The 25,326-nt window shown below is 47.9% G+C and overlaps 1 protein-coding gene across 2 annotated transcripts in view; it reads right to left on the bottom strand.

Annotated features, from left to right (window-relative positions):
- MCC (MCC regulator of WNT signaling pathway) overlaps window positions 1–25,326 on the bottom strand; it is a 421,104-nt gene that overhangs the window by 70,374 nt on the left and 325,404 nt on the right. For both annotated transcript variants that reach the window (XM_046001224.1, XM_046001225.1), the window contains 3 exons: window positions 20,570–20,712; window positions 5,635–5,798; window positions 3,411–3,617 (listed from right to left, as the gene is read on the bottom strand). In XM_046001224.1, the coding sequence (XP_045857180.1) occupies window positions 3,411–3,617; window positions 5,635–5,798; window positions 20,570–20,712 (514 nt within the window). The remainder of the gene's footprint in view (window positions 1–3,410; window positions 3,618–5,634; window positions 5,799–20,569; window positions 20,713–25,326) is intronic.

The raw sequence follows: 25,326 nt of genomic DNA, 5'->3' as shown, positions 1-25,326 counted from the left end.
GAGAAGCTGATGAAATTCATTTCCAGATATGCTGAAAATACGTAGGTGGGATGTGTACACAGAATGGAGTCCCACCGTCACCCTAGGCCATGAACTTGCAGAACGCTCAAAGAATTTGTACAAAATCTCAGAAGGAACTTGTGTGGCCCAATTTTCATTCAAGTCTATGACTCAGTGGGTTACAGAACTATGAGCTTGTGGTCACAGATTTACCAAAAACTTTACCAGACTATGCTTACCCAACTACCTGAGAAAAGCACTGATCATTTTTGCTACTTGGCAGTCGACCTAAACTACTAGGTAAGAGATGAAAACAGTGTAAAGAAGCTGGACCTACTATCCAGTGTCCCTCCCGTGGACTGCCCAGGCGTCCTCTGTGCTCTACCCTCCCTATAGCACTGGAACAACCTGTTGACCTGCCTGTCTCCCCAACATTCTTCTGGCCAAGGACTGTGTCCTGTTTATCACTGCAACCTCTCTACCCAGCACAGAAGAGATGGCCAATCATATTCGTGAAATGAATCAATGAATGAAGAGCTGAGCTGCTTCCTTTCTAGGGTAATTAATTCTACCTTGCCTAAATGAAGCCCACTTCTTTACGTGTGAGGAAATGAGTGGCTATATTACCGAGCACGCAGAAATAAATGATCATCTCATTTAATAATGAGCTGGAGCCAATAATAAAAATTGTCTGCCTGTTGCTCCTTAGTTACTGCTCTGCCAAGTACCCCAATCTGTTAACTGACATTAAAGATCTAATTTAATTAAATCCTGAGCAAGGCTTAGAAAACCTACTGAGAGCACTTTGTTTAATTACAGGCGAGGGGTCAAGCACCAATCCTATTGATCTGGTCAGTTCAAATTCTATACAGTGAATGTGGGTCATGAAGGAAAAAAAAAGGGGGGGGGGCCCTGGTTGCTTTTCAGGCAACTCTGATGAACTGTGAATTCAGACCTGCTCTAAAACCAGCAAGGGCCAGCGAGCCATGTATCATGTGGTGTCACAGAGATGGAAATGAAACCGTACCTCGGTCATTCCAAAGAGCGACACATGAAGAAGAACAGAAGCAAACGAACAACAAGAGACAGATTCCTCCTCAGGGAAATGAAATATACTGGGTGGTGGTGGGTGGAAGGGATCCCACACTGAAAGTCTAGTAAACTGGCATTCAGAGGCAGCTAGCAAATTCCACGAGACCCACAACTAGTTCTGAAATACAGAAAAATGAGCCAAGGGTAGGTGTCCACATTCCTGAGGACATCTCCAGTCGAGGAAGAGACACAAGTTCCTCAACATTTTATGATGTGGATGTAATGGAAATCCAGATTATCTGAAACCGTATTAACTACAAAACTTTAAAAAGGTAGTAAGTGTGATCAGAATAAAGGTTGTCTTAAGTGTTTTAGGGGTGTTAACTGATTTTCTTGCCTTCGATACCATTCTTATTCCCGCTTCATGGCAGAGTCAGCTGAGGCACGGAGAGGTTAGTAACTTGCTCAAGGCTCACGGTGACCTGGCAGGTCAAGCTGTGACCCCAGGTACATCGTAACAGTACCACCACCTTGTGCTGTTCCTCACGCTGACCTCCGGAGTGAGAGAACATTCTTGGACAGAAGGGAGACTGGCTTTTCATCCTTAGCTTGTCCCCATGCAGGGCTGTCTCCTACATTAGGAACTCAAGTTGAGAGGAGGACATTTATTCTAAACCACGATGTGCAATTACACCCAAGACCAGTATTTCCTTCACGAAATGTGCACCATCAGAATGTGCACGCTAATAGCAAGCACGCCAAATTAGGGCATTAGTCATAACAATCAGGGAGTGTAACCCAGGAAATTCCAGGCGGTGTGGGCCTCAGCCCTAAGTACATTTCATCAGCTTGCCCAGATAAAGTCTTTGCTGACTAGGATGATTTACACCTGCTGATGCCGGGCTGGAGAAAGGCATTCCGTACAGCTGGGGGCTGACAACCAGGTTAGGCACGTGAGTTCAGACAAAATCATGCTCTGATAGGAGAGGTGCGAATGCTGGCCTTTTAACTGTGACATTAGCTGCAAATGAGGATAAGAGTTGGTAATGTTCAAAAATGGTCATTTCTTCCATATTCATGCATGATGGCAACCAAGAAAACTTGTGTGTGCATTTAAAACAGACTGGTGTACAGAGGCTGACCTTATGGTCTTTAAAAGTAAGGGAGCGGGGCACCTGGGTGGCTCAGTGAGTTAAAGCCTCTGCCTTCGGCTCAGGTCATGATTTCAGCATTGTGGGACTGAGCCCCGAGTCGGGCTCTCTGCTCAGCAGGGAGCCTGCTTCCTCCTCTCTCTGCTGTCTCTCTGCCTACTTGTGATCTCTGTCTGTCAAATAAATAAATAAAATATTAAAAAAAAAAAAAAGAAAAGAAAAAAGTAAGGGAGCAAGAGTGATGGTGAAGGAAGAGGGTTCTACTAGATGTCCTTTTCCTCTCTAAGCTGGCTTTATCTGTGTGCAGAATGGCCGGTCAGAACCACTGGAAAGAAAGCAAGCTGCTAATATTGCCAAGACTGAGAAAGAGTAAAGCCGGTCTAGTCATTCAAAGTGAAATTCAGAGGGTATGTTTCTGACTGAAGAACTCATTGCTCTACTCCAGACTAATCACAGAATCAAATTCACAGAGAAACAAAGAGGTATTTGTGGGTTCCCGAGAAAAACAAAAAAAGAAAAACAACAACAAAAAAAACCTCCGTCTTTAGAAAACAGAGGGCTCTAACAACTCTCCCAAACATGATTCTGCTGAAATATCAGTTCCTCCCGCAATGGGTGTACGTCCTAGGCAAGTTGCTCTGGAAGCGGCTCCAGGCCACAGAACCTTTTGGTACGTTGGGGTGATTGCCAGGAACAACACACGCGTACACACGTATACACACACACGCACATGTGACCGTAACCTTCCTACATGCCCCAGAAGAGAGGACATTTCACATTACACTCACTACAGGTGAGAGCAGGTACTATAAATTTAGAGAAAACTTTAAAGAAACTGCAAAGGGGAAAATGCTATATATTTTGTGTGAATTATAAAATATTATTGGTCTATCTTAAAAGAAGCACACTCTAATTGAGCTTGGGGAACACACGCATATCCTGGAGAACGGTGTGAGAATCACCGCACTGACAGAATTTTACCATCCACTTAGACTTGTGATTCCAGACAGGAGTGTTTTTTTTTTTTTTTAAATCTTACCTGCACATCTCAGCGCTTGCAAACTACTCCCCTCTGGACAATGACTTCCTGATCAGAAAGGGCAGGAGATTCCCAAGACTATGAATGCCACACAATTCTTGGGGTTGCCCTCGGCTCTATATGCCTGTTTTCTTCCAGCCCCACAGCCCAGGGGGAAGGCCTGGCCACGTTGGACTTGGCGTGCTCACCCGCCTTCGGAGCCGGTCCCGCTCCTCCCGGATGGCGTTCATGGTGGCCTTGGTCCTGTTCAGCTCCTCCTCTTTGCTGCACAGCATGGCGGTCAGGCTCTCATTCTCTTCCCTCAGCCCGGCCAGCTCCTTCTCCCAACGAGATCGCTCTTCAGCCAGGTTGGGATAGAGGTCCCGGCCAAGTACCCCTTCAATCTCCTCGACTGTCTGGAAAACACAAAGCCAAGCCCAGTGGGTTCTCTGGGAGAATGGAGAGGGTAAGAAAATAGGCAGGATAGGGAGTAAGTGTCAACAGAGGAGTGGGCTTCTATGATCCTTTCACTGCTAATGGTAGCCATGACTAGCCCCAAACCACCCTCTCCCCATTTTCAGAGAAGGCTCTGTCACTCGCCTGGGTCACAGTCTGTGTCTCCTAACAGTCCCCAGAATCCAAACAACACAGTCCCTATACGGTATGTTTGTCTACCTGTGGATCTAACGGCCACGTCCACACAAATGCTTTAGTCCTCCATGTTCTGGAGTTGGCAAACACATAGAAGCAGACAGAAAGCCCGTTAGTGGGCCTCACAGTGCAAGTGTGAAGTTGTGAACAGCATACAAAAGCTAGCTTGAGGTTTCCCAAATTATAGGTCTCCCGTGTTGCAACTCCGAGATGGCAGAAGTCACATCACCATTTCCAGCTTTCGGTGTCATATCAGAATTCAGAGGGTGTGAATGAGGTTCAGTCCCAAGATGTAAAAGACAAAAATAACCTCAGTGACACAGAAAAGACGAAGCTCATTGTGGATGCTTCTAAGACAGCAGGGATTTCATTAATTAATAAGACAGCTATGAGCTAGAAAGAATAGAATCTTAATAGTACTTGGAGAGATTTTTACAAATTCATTTAAAATGTAGTATTAATGGAGAAGAGACAGGCATAAAATTAGGGGGAAAAAACCAAGAATTCTGCTTGGTTTCAGAAACTATTCGTTCCCATCCGCTGCCCTTTGGCATAGAAGGCATAAGCCAACTGATCCGGAAAAAAGAGGGAGGAGTACCATGGAGGGCAGAAGGCAGATGTGAGGAGATGTGAGGAGAAACAGGTGGTCTCAAAAATGTAAAAATGTGAGGGGATTACACCCTTGGATGCCCGAGTTGGTTCCACGATGAAGATGTTACCCAAGTCTTGCCACCACTTTCCACATGTGGGGCTTCACCCCTCCCCTCAGATCTGAAGCTCTTCCCCTCAGCCCTACTCCAGGCCCACTCCGTCCCTTGCTGGCTGGCAGAAACCCTTGACCTCCTCCTGCTGAGGGGCTGAGGCCAGGACTCAATGCTGAGTCCTCAATGCTGAGACCAGGACTAACACCTAAGGTGACATTACAATCAAATACAGGGCCTGGGGGACTCCAATGAAAGAAACGCCAGTGGTTGCCTCCCCAAACCACATCAACTATATATTTATAATTGAGATGAATGAGATGGAAAACCAGCCGTGTTCTAAATATGAATCATGGTTTACCTTGAGATACCACAGCTCTTTTGTGAAATCCAGGACTCCTATGGATAGAAACTTGGGCCTAGTGTCGAAGGGTTTTTCAATTAATGTGTCACATTTTCCCTTTACGTAGGCGCCTCCCAGACTTTTCAGTCTGAACTGCCATGCCTAGTTACTAAGCTGTGGTGAAGTCATACACGGAGACCAGAGGCCCAGTATCAGTAGGCCTTGGCATTCCCATTGCTCATGAGGAGACTGGGCAGACACAGCCCATTCCTCTCTCGTGCTCCTGAGGCACCAAGATGGATGGCTGTGGAAGGGTGGCTGAGGCCTCGTCCAGCGTGCTCAGGAGAGATGACTCACTCAGGCCCCGAACTTCCTTCCCCCTTATTGGCACCATAAATTGGTAACTTCTGAATTAATATACTAGAGGCCTCAGAGCTCAAATGAAACTTCCGAGTTAATCCTACAACTTGCGAGTACTACACTAAAATGATATGGTTCAATCCTAGGAGTCTGAGATTTCAACGAAATTGTCATTTTTGCTAAAAAGCCAGTGATCTTGACTCCCAACAAAAAATTACAGGGCTCCTACCTCTCCCGGGTGGTCCTGGTATAGCATGGTTTTCTTAGAAACACTCATTCCTAACAGGTATTGAAGAAAATCACACTTCAAAAGAGAGAGATCTGACCGTTTCCCTCGTCGGCTCGCACAGAGCCAGCCAGGAGGCGGGAGGCATATACCTTGATGGCCAAGTCACAGTGTTCACTGGCCGTGGTGAGCTGCTCGATGTGCCTGTCCACCTCGGCCACGGAGAGGCTGCAGCTGCTCTTCTTCCTGCAGCAGACGACATTCTCCAGCCCCATCAGCACCCTCTGCAGCTCGGAGTTCAGGTCACTGCAATTATCTGGGAATGAAGGTGGACACGGTGAGGTAAGCAAGCAGCCGGGCAATGGAGCTTGACGTTCTAGACTTTAATGCGATGCAGCCTCATGTCACAGGCTGCTGGCCCTGCCTCTGAGGTGTAGAGCCAACGTAAGGCCTTTATTAAGGAGTTTCAGACCACGGTCATTTTCTAGACAGCCATGCCACACTAAATGCTCCAGTCTTTCACTGGAAGCGAGCTCTGTCTCAAGTTCTTTGGTAAGAACGACGAAGGGTCTCATAAGAGGCTGCTGGGACTTCAGAAGCCTTCTGGTCAACCTTCCTCCCTAGCCATTCAGACAACTGTGACTCCAGAAAGAGTTTCAGCAAAGATCTCAGAACTTTACTCAACAAAACAAAAAGGCCCAGAGTGAGCAGAGACACTAAGCATTCAAAACGAATAAATAAATAAATAACTGTAAGAGATAGTCCTTGCCTTCAGTGAGCGTATAATGGGGACTTTTTCCTGATATGACCAACCAATGTACTCTACCATTGCAATTTAACCCACTTTTCCCTCAGGGGAAAAGCAAACTCTTGTAATGGAGTTCATACTCTTCTCCATGTGAAGGTTTTTTTTTTTTTTTTAAAGAGAGAGAGAGAAGAGTAGGGGTACGGGAGGACAGAGGGAGAGAGAGAGAATCCTAAGCAGGCTCCATGACTTGGGGCTTGATCTCACATCCCTGAGATCATGACCCGAGCCAAAATTAAGAGTTGGATGCTTAACTGAGCCACCCAGGTGAAAACTCTTGGTTACTTTTAATTTCTGGACATCTAGAGCCTGGTCTGGGAAGAAAAATTAATTATAATCTTAGTCTGAGCTACAAATATTTTAGAAGATAATTCTGCTGGGGGAAAAAAAAATCCCCTTAAAGTCAAACACAAGTAACTTTCTATTTTGGGTTACAGAAAGACAGGTGTTAAACAACCTCTCCAAGTGCATTCCTCCCCTACACCCAGTGTGATTCCTACATGAAAGAAGCTCAACGTCTTCAAGTTCTCATCTTCGTTCCTCCTCCCTTCTCATCATAGCTTCCATGCACTAAAACAGTCCATTGCTTTTGGTGCTTACCTTTGGGAGACACCAAGAAACTCAGTACTATAGTAACAGTATATGAGAATCCTTTGATCAACCTTATTTGACTTCCTGGATCTCTAAGCTACCTGCATCTAGAGAGAAGACATCCTGAGGCTTTCACAGCAACCAATGGACCCAATATTCCACTTCCTCTTACACCTGTTCCTTCCCATCTATGTGAATGGCACCACCACCCCCTCAGGTACTCAGGTTACCTGTCAGGCAAGCTTCATCTCCTTTTGTCTCATATCCTAAACGCAATCCACCTGAGAGTGCCACCTCCAAAACTTATCCACAAAGGGACCTCTTTTTACTATCTCCACCAACATCACCATAGCTCAGGCTACCATCGCTTCTTCGCCAAACGACCCAAACAACCACCAACCTCCACTCCCCACACTGCAGCCAGAGCGAACCTCTCAAGGACATAAGTCCAATGTTACTCCCCTAGCCCAAACCACCTAATGGCTTCCCACTGTCATGCAGCTCAAGTCCAAACTTCTCACCAGAGTCTGTAAGACTCTGCATGATCAAGACTGATGATGTTCTCAATCCAAGTTTCACCGTGGAATTTTCTGCGGAGCTTTTATAAATTACCCATGTCTAGGCCCCGCCCCAGACCAATTAAATCATAGTCTCTGGGGGGTGGGGCTTGACACTGGGGAAATTTTGAAAGATCTTCAGATCACTCTCATATGCAGCCAGGGTGAGAACCACAGACCCTGACCTTGACTCATCTGCCTTCCTCCCCCTCACTTGCTCTGCTGCCTTCACGCTCCTGCCCTTCTCTTCATCCCTGAAGCATGCCAATCCCGTCAGCTTCAGGGCCTCCTTCTCCTTTATTGTCTCCCCTGCCAAGACTGATTTCCACCCAAGTCTCCGCTTACTCAGCTCTCAGTCAGATGGGACCTCCTCACCAAGCTCTTCCCTATGGAAGGCATGGTTCCGCCCTTCTCCCTGCTCAGTCCCTACTCCATTATCCTATCTTCTTTGTGACAGTTACCACTATCTGATCTGACTTCAGTGTTCATTATCTCTTCTCTACTGAAATGTGCGCTCCATGAAGAAACTTTGATCTTCCTCACCACTGTATCTCCAACAGAGGAGTGTAGGCAATCAAGAATTATTTTTAAGTGAGCAAATATGAACCTCACATCAGGTATTTAAGAGACAGAATGGAAACCCAGACTGCCAGAAGCAGCAGGTTTTACATCAACCTTATGCTTTTTGTCCTCATCACAGACCATGCTCTGAGCTGCTAACCACTGGGGGGACAGTCCTCACTGCAGAAGGCCCTCTGGAAAGGGGTACAGGTGCCCACCATCAACTCAAGGTAAGCAGGTCCAGCACATGCCACTGGAACTCTCTCTGGTCTTGGATTTGATGATTAATTCTAAGTAATAATCAGAGAAATTTCTCCAAATGATCATTTACCTCAAGCTGTAGGGTTCCTGGTCCACGGAGCTGGAGTTCACATACACTCCTGATTTATTTGCATTATTAAGCGCTTCTGAGCAGGATGAGGAAGAAAGATGGCTCTATTCAGCCGTTCCATCTGGATTTCCCTAGCACAGCTCCACCTGCTACAGCGATCACACTAGACATGTCTGCTCTGGGCCCTTCTGGCAGGACCTGAGAGGTGGAAGCAGGCTGCATGCCGATGATGTTGGGCTCTCGGGAACAGGAGGAAGGTGTACAAATCTGGCCAGTACTTCTTTCTCATTGCTTAACCAGACAGTTGCTGTGTCCTGACCTCAGGCTAGCAGCAGGGTACAAAATGAGTAAGAGACTCTCCTCAACCCTGAGAGGTCCACAGATGGATGAGGAAATGCCACAGTCTCTTCTCTCAGCTGTTCACTAGCATCCTCGGGAAAGGGACCACAGAGAATCTGGTGCTGGTACGGGATGGAGAATCAGGAGATGAGGAGTGTGTGTAAATTAACATCCAGATTGAAAACAGCTGAGCTTCTTCCCTTTGAACCAGAGAGGGCCATTAGTGCTTTCTGTGGTCTTAGGAAGCCAAAAGTCCAAGGCACAGGTTGGATGATGAACTCCACACACTCCCGCCTGTTATCCACCCGAGTTCTGCCCTGTGGTTTGACACAAGTCCCACTAGTGATTGGGTGACGTGTGGCTGTCTTTTCTGTCATTCTTCAGTTTAGGAGGGCAGGGTGGCTAGGCTGGCAGGAGCAGCTATCCTGGGTCCCGAGGGCCTGCCCCCGGCACCAATCACTCACCACCGTTCACCCCGAGCATCAGTGCTGCTCCACACAGGGTGGAATTAGCTTTCAGAGTCTGTGGCAAGTTCCTCTAGATACCGAATCAGAATAAATTCTCAATCCCTCCTCCCGACCTACAATGCTCTGCCTGGTCTGGCCCCTGCTACAGACGAGCGTGTCAACACCACAGGCTGAGGCAAGCGGGATTCTCTACAAGAAAGACTGAGGGAACCTCTTGATAAACCAAGGGACCAGAGGAGCAGGATAAACTGAGACAGGGACCAGGTATTCCAGACTGTGCACAAGGTGCCTCATTTACAAATCAAAGCCACAATGGGATCCTACCTCACACCCATTAGGACGGCTACTACTTACCACAACAACAGCAACACAAAATAAGGTGTTGGTAAGGATATAGAGAGAAAATGAGCGTCCTTGTGCCCTATCGGTGGGAACATAAAATGGTGCAATCGCTGTGAAAAACACTATGGCCGTTTCTCAAAAGTTAAAAATAGAACTATCCTATCCTCCAGCAATCCCATTTCTCAATCCAATTTCAAAAGAGTCGGAAGCCGGGCTCAAATAGATACTTGCATACCCACGTTCACAGCAACCTTACACACAATAGTCAAAGGCCGAAGCAGCCAGATTATCCATTGGCCAACGAACGGAAAAACAAAACGTGGCACAGAAACACAAGGGAACGCTGCCCAGCCTTCGAGAGGAAGGAAATGTGGACCCATGCTACAACATGGATGAACCCTGAGGACATTATACCAGAAATAAGCCAGTTCCAAAAGGACAGATGTTACATGCCGACCCTGAGATGATGAGGGGGCTAGAGCAGAGCTTACTGGGGGCTGAGGGAATGGGGCAACTGCTTACAGACACACAGTTTCTGTCTGGGGGGAGGAGAGAGTCCTGGAAATGGATGGTGGCGAGGGTCGCACAGTTCTGAGTGCACTCACTGCCACCAAACCCCACACTTGTCATGAGGGGGAGGTGCAGGCTGACCCGCCAGGAGCACCTCAGGCCATGCCGTGCCTTGTTTATTCCAGAAAGGTGATGGCTTGGCCCCATGTGCCGACAAGAAAGAGGAGACCCTTCATATAGGGTACACATGCTTTTAACAGAGGTTATTTTTATCTTTGCAAAGAAGAATTTGAAGTCGGCTGTAGCAAACACCTGCACGTAAGGGGGAAACAGAGTGACCAGACCCAAGGGAAAGGCCAAGGATGCCGACAGAGGCTCACACAGCTGCTGGGGCTGACTCTTCCACTTAACCCTGAGCTTCCTGGCAGCCAGAGCGAAAATGAAACCTCTCCTGTCAGAGAGGAGGAAGCATGCCGGTTTCCCAAGACAGACAATGGGTGTTCAGCGACAGATGCTGAAAGAACTGAGGTATTTGGGACTTCATATATGGTGTAAAGCAATGTGGTTACCAAGCTCCTCAGACCCAGTTTCAAAGAGAGGCAGATTTCATATGGCTTCTTCTTATGCTAATCTTTAATTAAAATTAAGCAGTGGTCGGGGTGCCTGGGTGGCTCAGTGGGTTAAGTCTCTGCCTTTGGCTCAGGTCATGATCCCAGGGTCCTGGGATCAAGCCCCACATTGGACTCTCTGCTCAGCAGGGAGCCTGCTTCCTCCTCTCTCTCTGCCTGCCTCTCTGCCTACTTGTGATCTCTTCCTCTCTCTGTCAAATAAATAAATAAAATCTTTAAAAAAAACATTAAGCAGTGGGCCATGAAAGTACAAGGTAAAGGGATTTCTGGGAAGAGTAAGTTCACACGGTCTCGAAACTGTGCCTTCCAGTGGTCTAATTTGCCACAAAGATGAGACAGAGGACACAGATGAATAAATGGAACGAGCACCTCCCTTTGGCCAGAGGAGGCCGCCCAGCCACCTGCAGCCCAGGAGGATGTGTGTTGTTTGATGGTAGACGTGGAAGTCTGGCACGGCCTTTTTGGTTGGTTTTTTTTTTTTTTTTTTTTTTGAAGCAGTTTTGAATTAATCGTCGGCATTTGGAAGTCATTAGAATTTATGGCTCTTCTTGTCGAGTCAGGTCTGGCAATAGCGGGCCTGGCTCCTCACAGGACCATCTGTGGAGCGGCCGGCAGCTGGCCCCTTGGGACTTGGATGGCCATGGCACCCGCCCCCCCACTTCCCTCACCACCGCTCACTGCCCCCGTCCGTCGGTCACCCTGCCTCGGTTCTCAGTTCGGAGCATGACTTCTCCCAGAAAGGAGCTGAAGACATGACAGCTCGGGTTAATTGTTCTAGCAGACCCCAGAGGCTTAGGTTTTTATGTTGCTGTTTGAAGGAAGACCCCAGTACTAGCGGAACCCGGAAAAAGGGTCAGAGGGTGTTCATGGCAATGAAAATCAAGCCTAACCAGTGTTCTTGCGTCATTCAACACACACACTAGAGTTTTATTCTCTCTCCCTCAGGATCAGCTCAGCCTACCTGAGCTCCATTCAAGAAACTGTACCACAGTTGGTTCATTTGGAATCAGGTGTCAGAGGCTGCCTGTTCTTTGTTTATTTTGAACCCCCTGTAAAAACCCTAACCCAATAAAACATTAGACACTAGAAACACTCCCCTGGTTTACCTGATTCTGAGCTACGTACCTGTACCAGAATGGATCTACTCCTATAATTGACATATCAACCCTACCAAGCCCAGCCCTGGGGACCAATGACTAGTTTATTAGTCCTTGTGTTCCCAGATGCTCACAACAGTGGGCACGGGATCATGCTCAGTAAAGCCTATTAGAGTTGAACGTGTAAAAGAAAGGAAAGACTTTCTGTACAGCAACTTTTATAAGGAGCTAGTTTTTGTTAGTCTGCTCACTGCTAAAGAATCATCAAATCCAAGACCTGTCTTGGGGCAGACCACAGCTTGTTCAGAAGGCAGAAAGCTTTCTGTTGGGTGGATCCCGGAGGGGGATGTGTCCGCTCAAGCTGGAGCTGCCAGGCACAGTGAACCTGAGCCAGTCTGAGAAACAGAAACAGTGGTAGGCTTGCTGTGCACATAGTCCAAAGGCCTTCCCTGTGCGGTGCAGCAGCTCAGGACATACCCGCAACCCCCACGGCCTTCCAAGGGCCAGCACACGTCCCTTCACCTCTGTTCTGACGGGCACACACTGTGCACCTTGTAAGACAGGTCGAGTAGAGGAAAGAGCTACAGATTCTTTCAGCGGCAATGTAGGCGTTCTGCTAAGAGGCCAGCAGAGATGTCCTGGGGACCTAACATCCCGGCCCCTGTTGTGGCTCCAGGCTGACACGAGGAAGGCTGTGGCTTTCCAGCATGAGTAGTTTCCTCCAGGCAGCACGCAGCAAGGAAGAAGCCAGAGCAGAATCAAGCAACACAGAAAATGAAAAGCCAGGAGGAGCCTGAAAGGTCTGCAAGAAAGGAATGAGGCAGTATTCATACAGGCTGCACCCCGTGTAACAGACCCAGGGCCTGCGTCTCCTGAAGGCGAGAGGAAGCTTGAACACACTGCAACATCGCCACTGACGGTCAAACTGCCATCACGAACTTCCTGGGGCGAACCCGTCGTGAGGGCATGTCACTGCCCCGGTGAATTTTTGCGGAAAATGCTAACCTCAAATCTAATACCAAGAAAACAACCAGACCGTCCAGACTGAGGACTTTCTGCGGCGCCACAAACCTGGCCTCTTCAGAAATGTCAATGTCACGAAGGACAAGAAAGGTGGGGGAACCTGTTCTAGATGAAAGGAGCTTAAAGAGTCGTGGTAACTAAATATAACGTGTGAGCCTTGCCTGGATCCTGGATTAAACAAAAGCAACAAAAGGCATGAATGGTACATTTGGGGGAAATTTGAATACGGACTATATATAACGTTCCATCTGGGTTAAAATTCTCGGGTATGATAAAAGTGCTGTGGTTAAAAAAGAGACGCTCCCCGTTCTTAAGAGGTTTTGCTGATCTATTTAGGGTGAAGCATCATGAGGTCTGCAACTTACTTTCAAATAGCTCCGGAAAAATATTTCCGTGTGAGCGCAAAATCAAATGTGTTGTCACGTTAATGACTAGTCAGTCTAGGCAAAGGGTTTACTGGGGTTCAATCTACCATTTACGTAAGTTTGAAGTGTTTCAAAATAAAAAGTTGAGGGGGAAATAAACACCTTATCGTTCAAGGTCAGAAGGTCTGATGGAACATGGGGGCACTGAGTCTGGATGTGACGTGGGGACCCCAGTGATGATCCATTCCTCAGTGCAGCCATGGGAACCAGAATGCTCTCCTGAGAAAGGGTCACTGCCACACCCAAATCACCCCCCAAGGCCACAGGCATGGGTGAAGGTGGGAGCCATCAGCCACCACCCTGGTTGGGTCCTAACTTCGCCAGGAGGGATGGGTTTCTTTTTCCCCAAGGAAACGAAGCTGTATTTTCAGGACTTCTATGTCAGCCACATCTTAAAAGCCTGTATTTGTTTTCATTTTTGCTATTGTCACTTTGCTTTTCCACAACATCACCTCTGACGGCTCTCCCCCAGGCTCACTAACCTCTGGTCCAAAGGGCCCTTCTTCTGTGCCTGGTCTCCCGTTTCAGCCCGAGGGCCCTATTCAGAGAGGCCCTTGCCTCAAGCCCTTGAGAGTGAACAGTGACAAGTGCCGAGTAGGCGGTAGGTACTGGTCCCGGACTCTGGGGCTCTCACTCCAAAACTTCCCGAAGAAGGGGGTCGATGGGCCTTTGACAGCTGAATGTGGTTGACACAATCCTTTCCCCCAGAACAAAGGTTGGGGTTGTAGGAACACTCGTGAGATCCCATACTTTGTTCCCATTACAGATGAAAATAGGCTTTCACGGGCTGGTCTTGGAAGCAAACTCTTCTCTATCATGCTGGTTTTAAGGAATAACAAGTCCTGAGTTTCAGATAACCAAAAAACCCATCTAACCTGAAGGGACCTGGTGTTTAGAAAATCAAGACTACTTGTATTATAAAAGGAGTTCCTGAGTCCCAACATTTATAGGAACTCATTTTGAACAAATGTGATGGATCCATCCCTTGCCATTTGCATCTTAGACCCCAAGTGTCTTTGAGGGGCTGAAAAAAATTTATTGAGTACAATTTGAGGGAAATATTCCAAAATAACACAAACTGATATGGGGTAGCGACCTTTCCTGCCTTCAAGCTTGAGGACTCTAAGGAAAGTTCCAGAATAAGCTAGATGGACTCCTTAGTCACTCTGCCTTGGTGATGTTCGCAGACAGTTCTTATCTGACCAGGCTCAGATCCCCAGGAGAGAGCACACAGTCACCTCAAAGAGTCCTCTGGTGAATTCATGTTCAAACCTCCGAAGTCTCCTCTGGGCTTGGTTCTCAGGGATGCCCAACACTGTGAACCTCTTGGGAGAAAGTAAGCTGCCCAATTAAAGTGAGGAGAAGAGGAAAAGAGGCAACGAAGGGCTCAGCCTAGTCTATCCACTACTCAAGGTGCTGTTTTTAGCCCCATCTATGGACTGGTTCCTCAAAGTTCCAGAATCAGGTTACAAATAATCTGATTGTTTTTTAAAAATTTTTTGCCGGAGAGTAACTGGCTGTCTAGTCCCCTCGCTCCTAACAAAATGCAAATTCTCTCCAGACAGGCTCCTTTTGCCTTGGTAACCACTTCTCTCCCAACCCTGCAGAAATCGTTTCTGGAGGAGGGAGGGCTGCCTTTCCCTGCCCGACCCCCCTTCTCCTTACTGGGAGTGGCTGCTTGACGCTTTGGAACATTTTTCCTGAAGCCATTAAGCCTCATCCACCATGAAGCCAGGAAAATCTGGCGTTAACGTTAAACATATCGCATAGTCACCACCGTGCCAAAGAGTCAGGTCTCGTGTGTAAACTCTTCCAAGTCCTCCAAAAACGACTCATAAGGAGGAAATCTCAATCCCAATGATCCCACCAGCAAACAAGGTATCAATATGCTTCCTCTCATCCCTAAGGGGATAACAGTTGAGCACTGCTAGATTCCAGAAAAATAAGAACTTCTCACCTAAAACCAGAGGAGAGCTCAAAATAAGGAACAGGTCCCAACACAGGCTGTGCCAAGGTCCTGCGGACTGAGGATTTTGCTCTGTGAGCAACTGCTCTGGATGAGCTCTGCTAAGCCACCAACACAGCAGGGAAGCAGCTGGCCAGGGAGCGACCGCACACGCACGAGCACGCATGCCGTGATGAGCCCGTGCACACACATCTGTGCTCTGCTCTATGGCAACCCCCAGAATCACTTGGCCTCAAAGCGTTGTCTTCTAAGACGGAGGTCTGCAAGATCTCGATTAGCAACAAACACTCTGCTATGAAGCTAGGCACAGCTGCTCCCTCACTTCCCCCGTCAGCACTAGAGACCTCCAAGGACTGCAGGGAGCAGGGCCACTAACCGGAGGCACGGTTCGCTGCTGCGCTTCAGAGCGAAGCCATCCGCAGAGCCTCGGGAGCCAGCAACAGCAGCAACTGATTAGCTGTGTGGCCTGGGACAAGGGACTCACCCTCTCTGATCCCTGTTAGCCCAGTTTTACAGAGGAGAAGCTCCACAGGGCGTCCTCTCAAATGTTGAGGATTATACACCAAGATGCACGTAAACGCTCGACACTAAGTGAAGGAATCGCGTTACCCGTTACAGCCAGCCTCTCTGAACTAGAGCTCTTGGCCAAACTGAGGGAAGAGAAGTCCCAAGCTACAATTCCCATCTTGTCTTAGTCTATTTAATTCCCTTTATTTTCCAAACGTGTGACCAGGTTTGAACAGAGCTACTGTTTGAACAGTTTAAGATGCCCTGTGACACAGCTGGGACCTTCCTCCTGCCGGGGAACTGGTCAGGGAAATCAAAGCACTTTCTAAATTGCTGATTTTCATCCTGGGCCCGAGGACAGGATCCAGGAGCTAGCTCACTGCAGGCACAGCCGGGCTCTGACATGTGGGGCTTGAAAACAAAAGTGCTTTCTGATGAAGGGACTAGATGGGACTAACTCCTGCTATCTAGAATGAAGATCTGCAAACACACCACAGCAAACTCTGCCTATCAAATCCAGCTCCAGAAAACCTTCGGGCTGCTAGTGCAGGTTTGCAAATATACCAACCATAATGAAATGGCTGCTTTTTAATGATTTCCTATAATGGTGTTTATATATGGAAGCTTTTTTCCCTATCGAAGCAGTTTAATTGGAAAATGGCAGAGGAGTACGGGAGAGGCAGGCGTCCGGTCCCGATGAACACACCTGGGGAACGCACCCTGCAGCGGCCTTTCTGCGCCCCGCCTCCTTGCTGTCCCTGTACCTGCCTTCCCTGGGGACCGACCAGCAGGTGCGGGCCCTCTGCCTCCTGAGCTCTCCTCCTGCCCCTGCTCTTCACCTGTCTCACTCCCGCCTGTCCCCTAGATGCGACCTCAGGGATGTCTTCCCCGAGGCTCCTGCCCCCAGGGTGTGGCTAGGAGACGCTGTCTACCTCCTGTCACGGGACTCACGTCACTGTAGGTCATTTCCCATTGCTGGTCTGCATCTCCAGAGAACCGTGAGTTCCAAGCTGGCATTTGCTGCTCCCCGGTATCCGGGTGCCTCCGCTGCGTGGGCACTGTTGGAACTGCTAGCCAGGACAGCTGATGTCCCTGCCCTCGTGGTGCCGGCTTTCTGGAACCTTGCGTGAGAGACTGGTAACAACTAGCAATACACGGTCAAAGAAAGGCACGTACAGCACATCACCAGAGAGCGCTAAGTGCTGAGAGGAAAAGCGAACCCAGAGAGGGAGGAGAGTGCCTGACGGTGAGGGTGAGGGAAGGCGGGCGTGCTCCACCCCGGCCTGGAGGAAGACGAGGTCGGTTCAGGGAAGGAACATGGCGGGAAGAAGGAGCAGCGAGGCAAGACAAGCTGGTCGGGTGTGAGGGGCCGCATGGAGGCCAGCGTGGCCAGAGCTGGGAGAGAAATGGGGATGGGTGGGGAGGATGTGGCCCGAGGTATGGGACACCCAGTTCTGTGGGGGCCTACAGTCCGGGGCCAGGAGTCGGGGCATCATTTTCAGTGTGAGAGATGGGAGCGGGCGATGACAGCGACCTGAGGGCAGATCCTGTGTCTCACACCCCTGGTCCCTCACCCAGCACCCAGCGAGTTGTTGAATAAACAAATCAAGGCCGCCTCTGTGGGCCGAGAACACACACGCAGACATGGGGCAGATGGGATCCCCTCCCTCCAGGAGCTCAGTCTCGTTGGCAGAGACGCTCTCCCTGGCTATAATGAACGTATATTTATAACGGGAAGAAGGATGGAAAGAAAGGATGGGAGATTCATCGTTTGGGAAAATGAAGCCAGCTCACAGCACAGACAGGCAGACACCAGCTCCTGGGTAGACAGCCTGAGCTACTGGGCGCTCTGTCAGGAGCTCCGAGAAGTCCCACAGTGAGGACGCCCGGCCCATTGAAGTAGGTTCATCCTTCTACTTCCCAAACTTACTTGATTGATAAATTTTATTGGAGTGGGGGGGGCACTTATTTCATAAAATATATGTTCAGAGACATGAATGGAGGGATCGGTGTAGATGAACCTCTCTGCTTCAGTGGGAACTCCTGGGCTGTCTCCAACTGTCCCACTCCCAAGGCTGGAAGGCAGAGCCCAGAAGCCTGGAGACACTAGGGTTAGAGACTGCGGGGTTGGTATATAGCAGCACGTGGGACCCGCAGGGCCCGCAGCTGGGATGGTCCCCGAGGTTGCATGTGTCCTAACTCGAGGCCCGAGAGAAGGGTTCAGGTGAGTTCAGAGAGGCAGTTTCAGTCTGAAGCCTAGAGCCTGAGGACCTAGGAGAGGCCTCCACTCCTTACTCCATTCCTGTTGGGATCACATCGGTATCAGTATACAGCTCTCCATGACTTTGCTGGCCTCAGTGCCCATCCCTCCTGCTGACCCCTTCCTTTCCAGAGCTTTCTCTGGCCCACTGACTTCCCAGACAAGGCTCTCTTCACTTCCTCCTATAGCTCTGGCTGGCCGACTGCTTGAAGGACTTGCTGACTGCTTCACTTGGCCGTCCCAGCTAATACCTCTGAACACACGCTATGTACCAGGCCCACTGATGGGCTCTGGAGATCTGCTAAACATACTTCTGCCCAATGGAGTTTAGGGGGAGAGTCAGTCAAGCAAAGAGCTGGAAATACACCATTTAATAGTCCAATGCAATAGAAGGAGGAGACAAAAGGAGTAGTGTCAGAGTGAACATAGGAAGCTGCAGGCTGATGCCCATGAGATGTTTTCAGAGGGGGTGCATTTAAACTGAGACTAAAATGACAGGGGGGGAGGGGCATCCCTGCCAGGAGCTCTGCTGTGTCTCCTCCTTGGCCAGTTGCCCTGGTTCTCCACATTCCTCGCTCAACCACAGCCTTCCACTGCTTTAGTAACTGCCCATAACCCAGGGTCTCCTCACTGCTTTTCTTCAACCTAGATCTCTCCTCTTGGCGTCTCATGGATACCTGCTGCCTTTGGAAGCATCTCCCCCCAGACACCTCGAGATACCTCAAACTTATGCCCAAATGAAACACAGGCGCTCCACCCTGCACTCCCACTTGCTTCAAGTACAACAAAACGAAACTTGAAGCAAAACCACCTGGCTCTTTTCGATGAGCTCCCGTGTTGGTGCTCGGCGGCTCCGCCCACCCACTGTGTCGTCCTCTAGACACCGAGAGAGCATCTCCACATGCACACTTCCTTTTCTCCTCTTTCTCTAATCCTCCAGCAGATCTTGCCATCTTTAAATCTTTCTAGAGCTTAACTACCATTGCCCTGAACCTAGCAATAATCATGCCCACTGAGACTTTAGCAATGGTTTCCTAGCTGGCCTCCCTCATTCATTTTTTTTTAAGGATTTTATTTATTTATTTGACAGACAGAGATCACAAGTAGGCAGAGAAGCAGACAGAGAGATGTAGAGAGAGAGAGGGAAGCAGGCTCCCTGCTGAGTAGAGAGCCCGATGCGGGAGTCGATCCCAAGACCGTGGGACCATGACCTGAGCCGAAGGCAGAGGTTTTAACTCACTGAGCCACCCAGGCGCCCCTCATTCATTCTTGATACACTGATTCTCTTTATTATAGAATGTTTGATTCAAAATGCAAACCTGATCATCGCATCCCCTTCTCCCACTACTCGAATCTTTCAGTGGTTTCTTGTGCATCTTTGATTAAAGGTCAAACTCTATAACATGGTCTATGAGATCTTGCATGCTCCGGTTCCCGCCTACCTCTCCAGCCTACATCTCACACCTCTGGGCCCTCCACGATCTCTTTCCATCTCCCTGAATGCATCCACTCTCCCCACCCTCCCCTGAATGCATCTCCTCCTTTAACAGGTTAATTCCTATTTACCCTCCAGCTCTCAGCTCAAATAGAAGCTCTTCTAGAATCTTAAACTGAATTAAATTCCTTTGACAAATGCATGGTACTATGCTCCTTAATGTTATAGCACTTTCAAAATTAATATAAATGTGTATTATATTTCAAGTCTCTCTCCCTAACAAAATTGAAGAGTCTAAGAAATTTACACTATGTTTATTCCCCCTTCTCCTAGTCCTTCTATCTTCCCTACATGTGAACATTTCCCAAGATATGGTGCTCCTCCCTCTCTGACTCCACACCCTTTTGACCACAGAGATCTCCTTACCTCATAACTTCAAAGCCTTTATCCCCAACCCTAATCTCTCCAAAGATCCGGTTAAGCATCTCCAAGTAGACCTGTGATTTTGCAACATTTTGTGGGTTGACTGCAGCGTGCAGCAGAAACATTTCATTTGGCAACTTTCTACATACACACATATCTCAACAAATAAGTCTCATGAAGTAATACTGTCATTTCATTTTTTTCCTATTTGATTTCACTTAAAAAATATTTTTCATTTAATCTCAAGACCCACTAACAGGTCATAACCTGCAGTTTAAAATACACCAAACCAAGTATTCCCAGATGGACATTTCTCTACAACCTCAAACACAATATATTTCTTTCCCAACTCATTTCTCAACTGAACATCCTTACTGAGACTATGATCATTCTCTTAGTCACTCAGGATCGACAGGTTAGAGTCATTGTGGATTCCTTCTGGGCCAACAGTTGTTAAAACCAATTGGTTCTCCCACCACAATGTGTCGCCACCCGCTCCGTCCTTCCCATTCCTGCCCTCGCAGCTCAGACTGTACTGGAACTCGGAACACTACAATAGCCTTTTCAGCTGGGTCCCCATCTCCAGAATGTTCAAATAGAGGGGATCTATGTCTGAATCACAAACATCAGGATGGAAAGCTCACTCGCCCCTTTAGTTCCGACACAGTAGCATGTAAGGGGCTCAAACAGGTGTGCTTCCATCAACTCACCGAACTCCTTGACGAATTAAATTTTACTTCAAGCTGCCTCCTATTTCTAAAATTCCCATTACAATCCAGAAACCAAACTCTGGCTTCGTGCAGTGGCAGGCAGACTCACCCATGTCAGCAGTGACCATGGTGGATTGGTTTTCGGGGATGGAGACAGAGGTCTGGTCTTGGTCCATGCTTCGAGAGTCTTCATTGGCCTCATGTTGACTCTGGCTGAGTTCTGATCTCAGTTCCGAGTACTCATCTTCCTCCCTGAGAAAAAAGGAGACTCAGCTCTCTGAGTTTTCTCTGGTAGAGACAGAAGACAAATTCCTAGAGAACATGACTTCTAAAGACAAGAAAGATACTCAGACAGAAAGCAGACAGATCTACTCCCCCTGCCCACCCTCCTCAGCCGTATGGGCTAGAACTCTTTCCAGGCCAAACATTCAGTCATCTCTATGGTCCACATGTGAAACTGAAAGGTTGCTCCTATGGCCCCATACCTACCCATATGGTGAACAAGATCCATCTAACAGCCTAGTAGAATTTTTTTTTTTGCTTTTAAGATTTCCTTAAGAAATTAGTTTCCTTCACCTCCTCAAATTCTGATGTGAGAAAGAACCCAAGACCTGAGAACTGGTGTGAGTACTGAGGCTAGAGTGAACAAAGTAAACAGGAGCCTGGAGCATGGAAATGTCACATCCCATCACCTGGAGGGTCCCGCTGGTGGGCGTTCTCTTTGGAAGAGGATATAAGAAGGTGGTGGGGCTGGAGCCACGGGAAAACCAGCACCCCACCTGTGTACATCAACCTGGATGCTTTGAGAAGTGTGTCTGGTAAATGCCACAGTTACTTTCCCTAGAGCAAGTCAGTGGAGTTAGGGGATAAGAAAAGAGGATGGGCAGAGGAGAAAAATGGACACAGTGAGTGAAATCATGCCACTCAGTGGTCTGTTTCCATCAGTTAGCACTTGTAACAGGAAGTCAACACTTAAATGCTGCCATGTTGTATCCGCACACACATACCCCCGCCCCTTCTCAGCCCTTCACAATCCCTCAACATTTGGTCCCTGGATTAGCTATGGGCATGTGAAGGGAGCTTATGATTGTAGTATGTCTTTCAAGGCGCATGCATACCTCTTCCTCACACCACCACCATCACTACAGACACACTGGGCACAGACAGTGAGAGGGCAAAAATCAGCCACGCTGTGAAGCATTGATTTTGCAAGTGAACCAGAGGAGAAAACCATCAGGGGATTTAACTGAGGCTGCGAAGCCCATGGATGTCTGAGAAGAAAGCCAGGAAGAGAAGTCCTCTTGGCTTGGCATTTGCTTGACATTGTGGACACCAGCAGAGCCGAGAGTCTACAGCCTTGGGTTTGGGGTAGACCAAGATGGTAATCGGTGACCACTGGAACTTGGGGAAGAGGCAACTGCCATTTTAAGCTGGGGAGACACATCTATAAATTAGAGAATGTGAAGAACTCTCCAGAGTTCTTCTCTCAAGAAATCAACATCGTCTCAGGGAAGGAATTCCGCTGAGCCCCTGCTTTGTAAGGGGTTTTTAATAAAAGCCATCCAGAAATCTGGGGAGGCTTTTAACAGATATTAGGCCCCCAGACATGCAAAATATGAATTAGAATGGGAGTGGTGAAGGCAAAAAATATAGGTTAATGTTCTCTGACTAAGTTAATTATGAGACACCTGCAAAGCTAACAATAATTAGGTTTAGGAATGAAAACAATTAAAAAGTACCTTAAGAGTAGCCTTTTCGGTCTAGAGGGTAATTGTGTCCTGATACATCAGCTCTCTTTTCCATCAGCACTTACAAAATCTGATTTTAGTTAACGGGTGGTTTTGTGTATGATGAATAAATTACCTTTGTTGCATGGCCAATGTAATCAGCTTCAGCTTGGCTGAGATGGTTTTACAGCCAAGAAAGCCAGATAAATGCTGCTGTATCTTTGTATAAATGGCATTTGCAAAATCACTCATAGCCACCTTAAACCTTTCCGGCTCAGCAGGTTCCAAAACACACAGGGCCTGCCAAATCTCGTGCTTTGTAAGGAATTACTTCCAGGGATTACCAGGATGAACTGTATGTAGCAGTGAATAGGGAAGGGTTGGGAGAGGAGATTGTTGGTTGCAGGGGCCAGTCCTCACTGTGGTCAGAGCACGGTCTGAGGGACAATCACATTACACTAGAAATGTCATCTGAGGCCAAAGACTTTCAGGGTCATGAAATGCAAACTAAGGACCATGGTCAATGTATTCGAGCACCAAAATAAGAACATGAAAGCAAAGACCAGGTGGGTGCAGTCTTCTAGGAGTCAAATGTGTTGACAACTCATTCGAGCCCAAGAAGCTGTGTGTGGACACAGGCGGAGTGTCTGGGCTGCAGGTGAGTAGTAGCCAGGAAAGACTTTTGGGATGGAGCAGCACTCCAGAGAAGTCCCAGGCAAGTAGACTTTAGATAGGACATGAGGGTGGAAGGGCACAAGCAAAGGCTCAGAGGAGCCTCCAAATGTGAATGAGAACAGGAATGGAGAGGAGTAAGGGGTCGATACTGCTAAAACCCCATGGGGTGCCCAATGGAAACCTTGAGGCTGGAGGGGCACTCAGGCCTTCTGATCAGAAGGATGGCATTGAAGAAGGCAAATCATGGGAGTTAGGAGAAACAAAAATAAATGACAAAGTCTAGGGGCACCTGGGTGGCTCAGTGGGTTAAAGCCTCTGCTTTCAGCTCGGGTCATGATCCCAGGGTCCTGGGATCGAGCCCCGGTTCAGTGGGGAGCCTGCTTCCCTCTCTCTCTCTCTGCCTGCCGCTCTGCCTACTTGTGATCTCTCTGTCAAATAAATAAATAAAATCTTTAAAAATAAAATGACAAAATCTAGGAATTCAGGGGAAGAAGCACTGCCGAGCTCTCATATGGAATCAGAGAAAATAAGCAGGGGCAAGTGCTGAAGGTCTGTGTTTTTGACCCCAAAGGGAAGGGCTGAGCTGAGCACACAGAATTCCTGGTTAAGTTGCCTCCTTGGGGTAATCATAGTATTAAAGTACAAAACAACTCGTGCAAACCAAGTATATGGTAATAAAAGGCAGAAACAACCTTGCGAGATCAGGCAGCATTCTGTACCATGAAGAAGGAGCTAGAAAAACGGTTCAACTGAACCCAAATATTAAAGCATGTGCAACCCTTTTGTTTCTCCCACTGATTCTGGTTAAAAAATTATAGAGTTGCATATCCTTATCATCTCCTGAACATCAATATTGGCATCATTCCTAAAAAGAGGTTGGGATCTGGGACTGAGAGAGAACAAAAGCCAATTCTCCCAGGGCCTTTTTTTTTTTTTTTTAAAGATTTTATTTATTTATTTGACAGAGAGAGAGAGCTCACAAGCAGGCAGAGAGGCAGGCAGAGAGAGGGGGGGAAGCAGGCTCCCTGCCAAGGAAAGAGCCTGATGTGGGGCTCGATCCCAGGACCCTGAGACCATGACCTGAGCCGAAGACAGAAGCTTTAACCCACCGAGCCACCCAGGCACCCTCACAGGGCCTTTTGTAAGCAGGACGGTCCATCTGCAATTGCAGTGCGTGTAGGCGATGGGAGCACGGGCTTTTCTCCCTACTGTGTTATCCGGGAGCACCGGTTCACCCAGAGCAATGGAACAAGAAGCCAGAAAGCCTCTACCAGTCCTAGCGGTTTTACAAAAGCAAGAACTTGAGGTGTGTTTTCCAGGCTGCTCTGAGCAGCAGGAGTCACCTGGCAGGTGAAGATGTCTGGCTAACACCGCAGCATCGGCATCTCAAAGTGACTTCATCGCCTGCTTGTTTCTGTTGTGTATACAGTAACTCTCGGTAAATGGTAACTTTTTTCTTTGGGGGAAAAAGGATCTCCCCAAAGAATACCAGCTGCTGATGCTGGAGATGAGAAGGAAGAAAACATGAAAAGATCCAAGAAGTGATCATTCTAAGCCAAAAATAACAACAACAACAACAACAAACCCAAAAGCTTGATCGCGTGATAAATGTTGGTAATTACACACTATTGTGGCAGTTTCATAATTAGGGAATTACAAAGTGCTCAGGTGTTTCTCTTTGGAAGATAAAGAATCATCTCACAGGATTCTGAATGTACCTTATTTCATTCACCTAGAAGCATCTGTGAAGTGCTTCCAAGTGGCTCTTAGAGTGGCAATGGTGTGTACTTGCTACGAGCTTAAACAAAACAAAAGAAAAATGCTCCCAAGGATGCAAGCATCAGATTGTACCCACCACCTATGTAACTAGCAGTGACTGACCAGCAGAGATCTTAGGGTTCATCAAAGCTGGGATGAGTACTTTTTTTTTTTTTTGCATATAAGATTATCTATTTATTTGACAGAAAGAGAGCACACAAGCAGGGGTAGCAGCAGGCAGAGGGAGAGAGGGAAGCAGGCTCCCCATCAAGCATGGAGCCCGACGTAGGGCTCGATCCCAGGACTCTGGGATCATGACCTGCGCCGAAGGCAGAGGCTTAACGAGTGAGCCACCCAGGTGTCCCAATACCTTTAATTTACAAGTAAGACAACTGAAGCTTCAAGAGGCTAGTGATTTACCCAAGAGCCAGCAACTAGTGAGCGGTACAGCCTCTTTCCTAAATTTAGGACCATGAATCAACAGTCAAATATGGTGATCTAAGGAGAAGGTTTGGTGGTTGTTGTTGATGACAATTTTTAAAGATTCCTTCTCATAACTGGCTAGGGGTGAAATGATCTTATTCGAAAAGGGAAGTACTTCCAGACCTGAAGCTAAAGTACTAAGGAATCCGTAATATTTGGTACAAATATCATTTCCTCAGCAATCCCCATGTCTCTTCTGCTTTGGCGTGGACATTCATGGCTT

This window comes from Meles meles, chromosome 3, assembly GCF_922984935.1.
Source record: "Meles meles chromosome 3, mMelMel3.1 paternal haplotype, whole genome shotgun sequence".
Taxonomy (NCBI): domain Eukaryota; kingdom Metazoa; phylum Chordata; class Mammalia; order Carnivora; family Mustelidae; genus Meles; species Meles meles.
The sequence above is the reverse complement of the archived record's forward strand: the minus strand, read 5'-3'. Positions and strand labels throughout refer to the sequence as shown.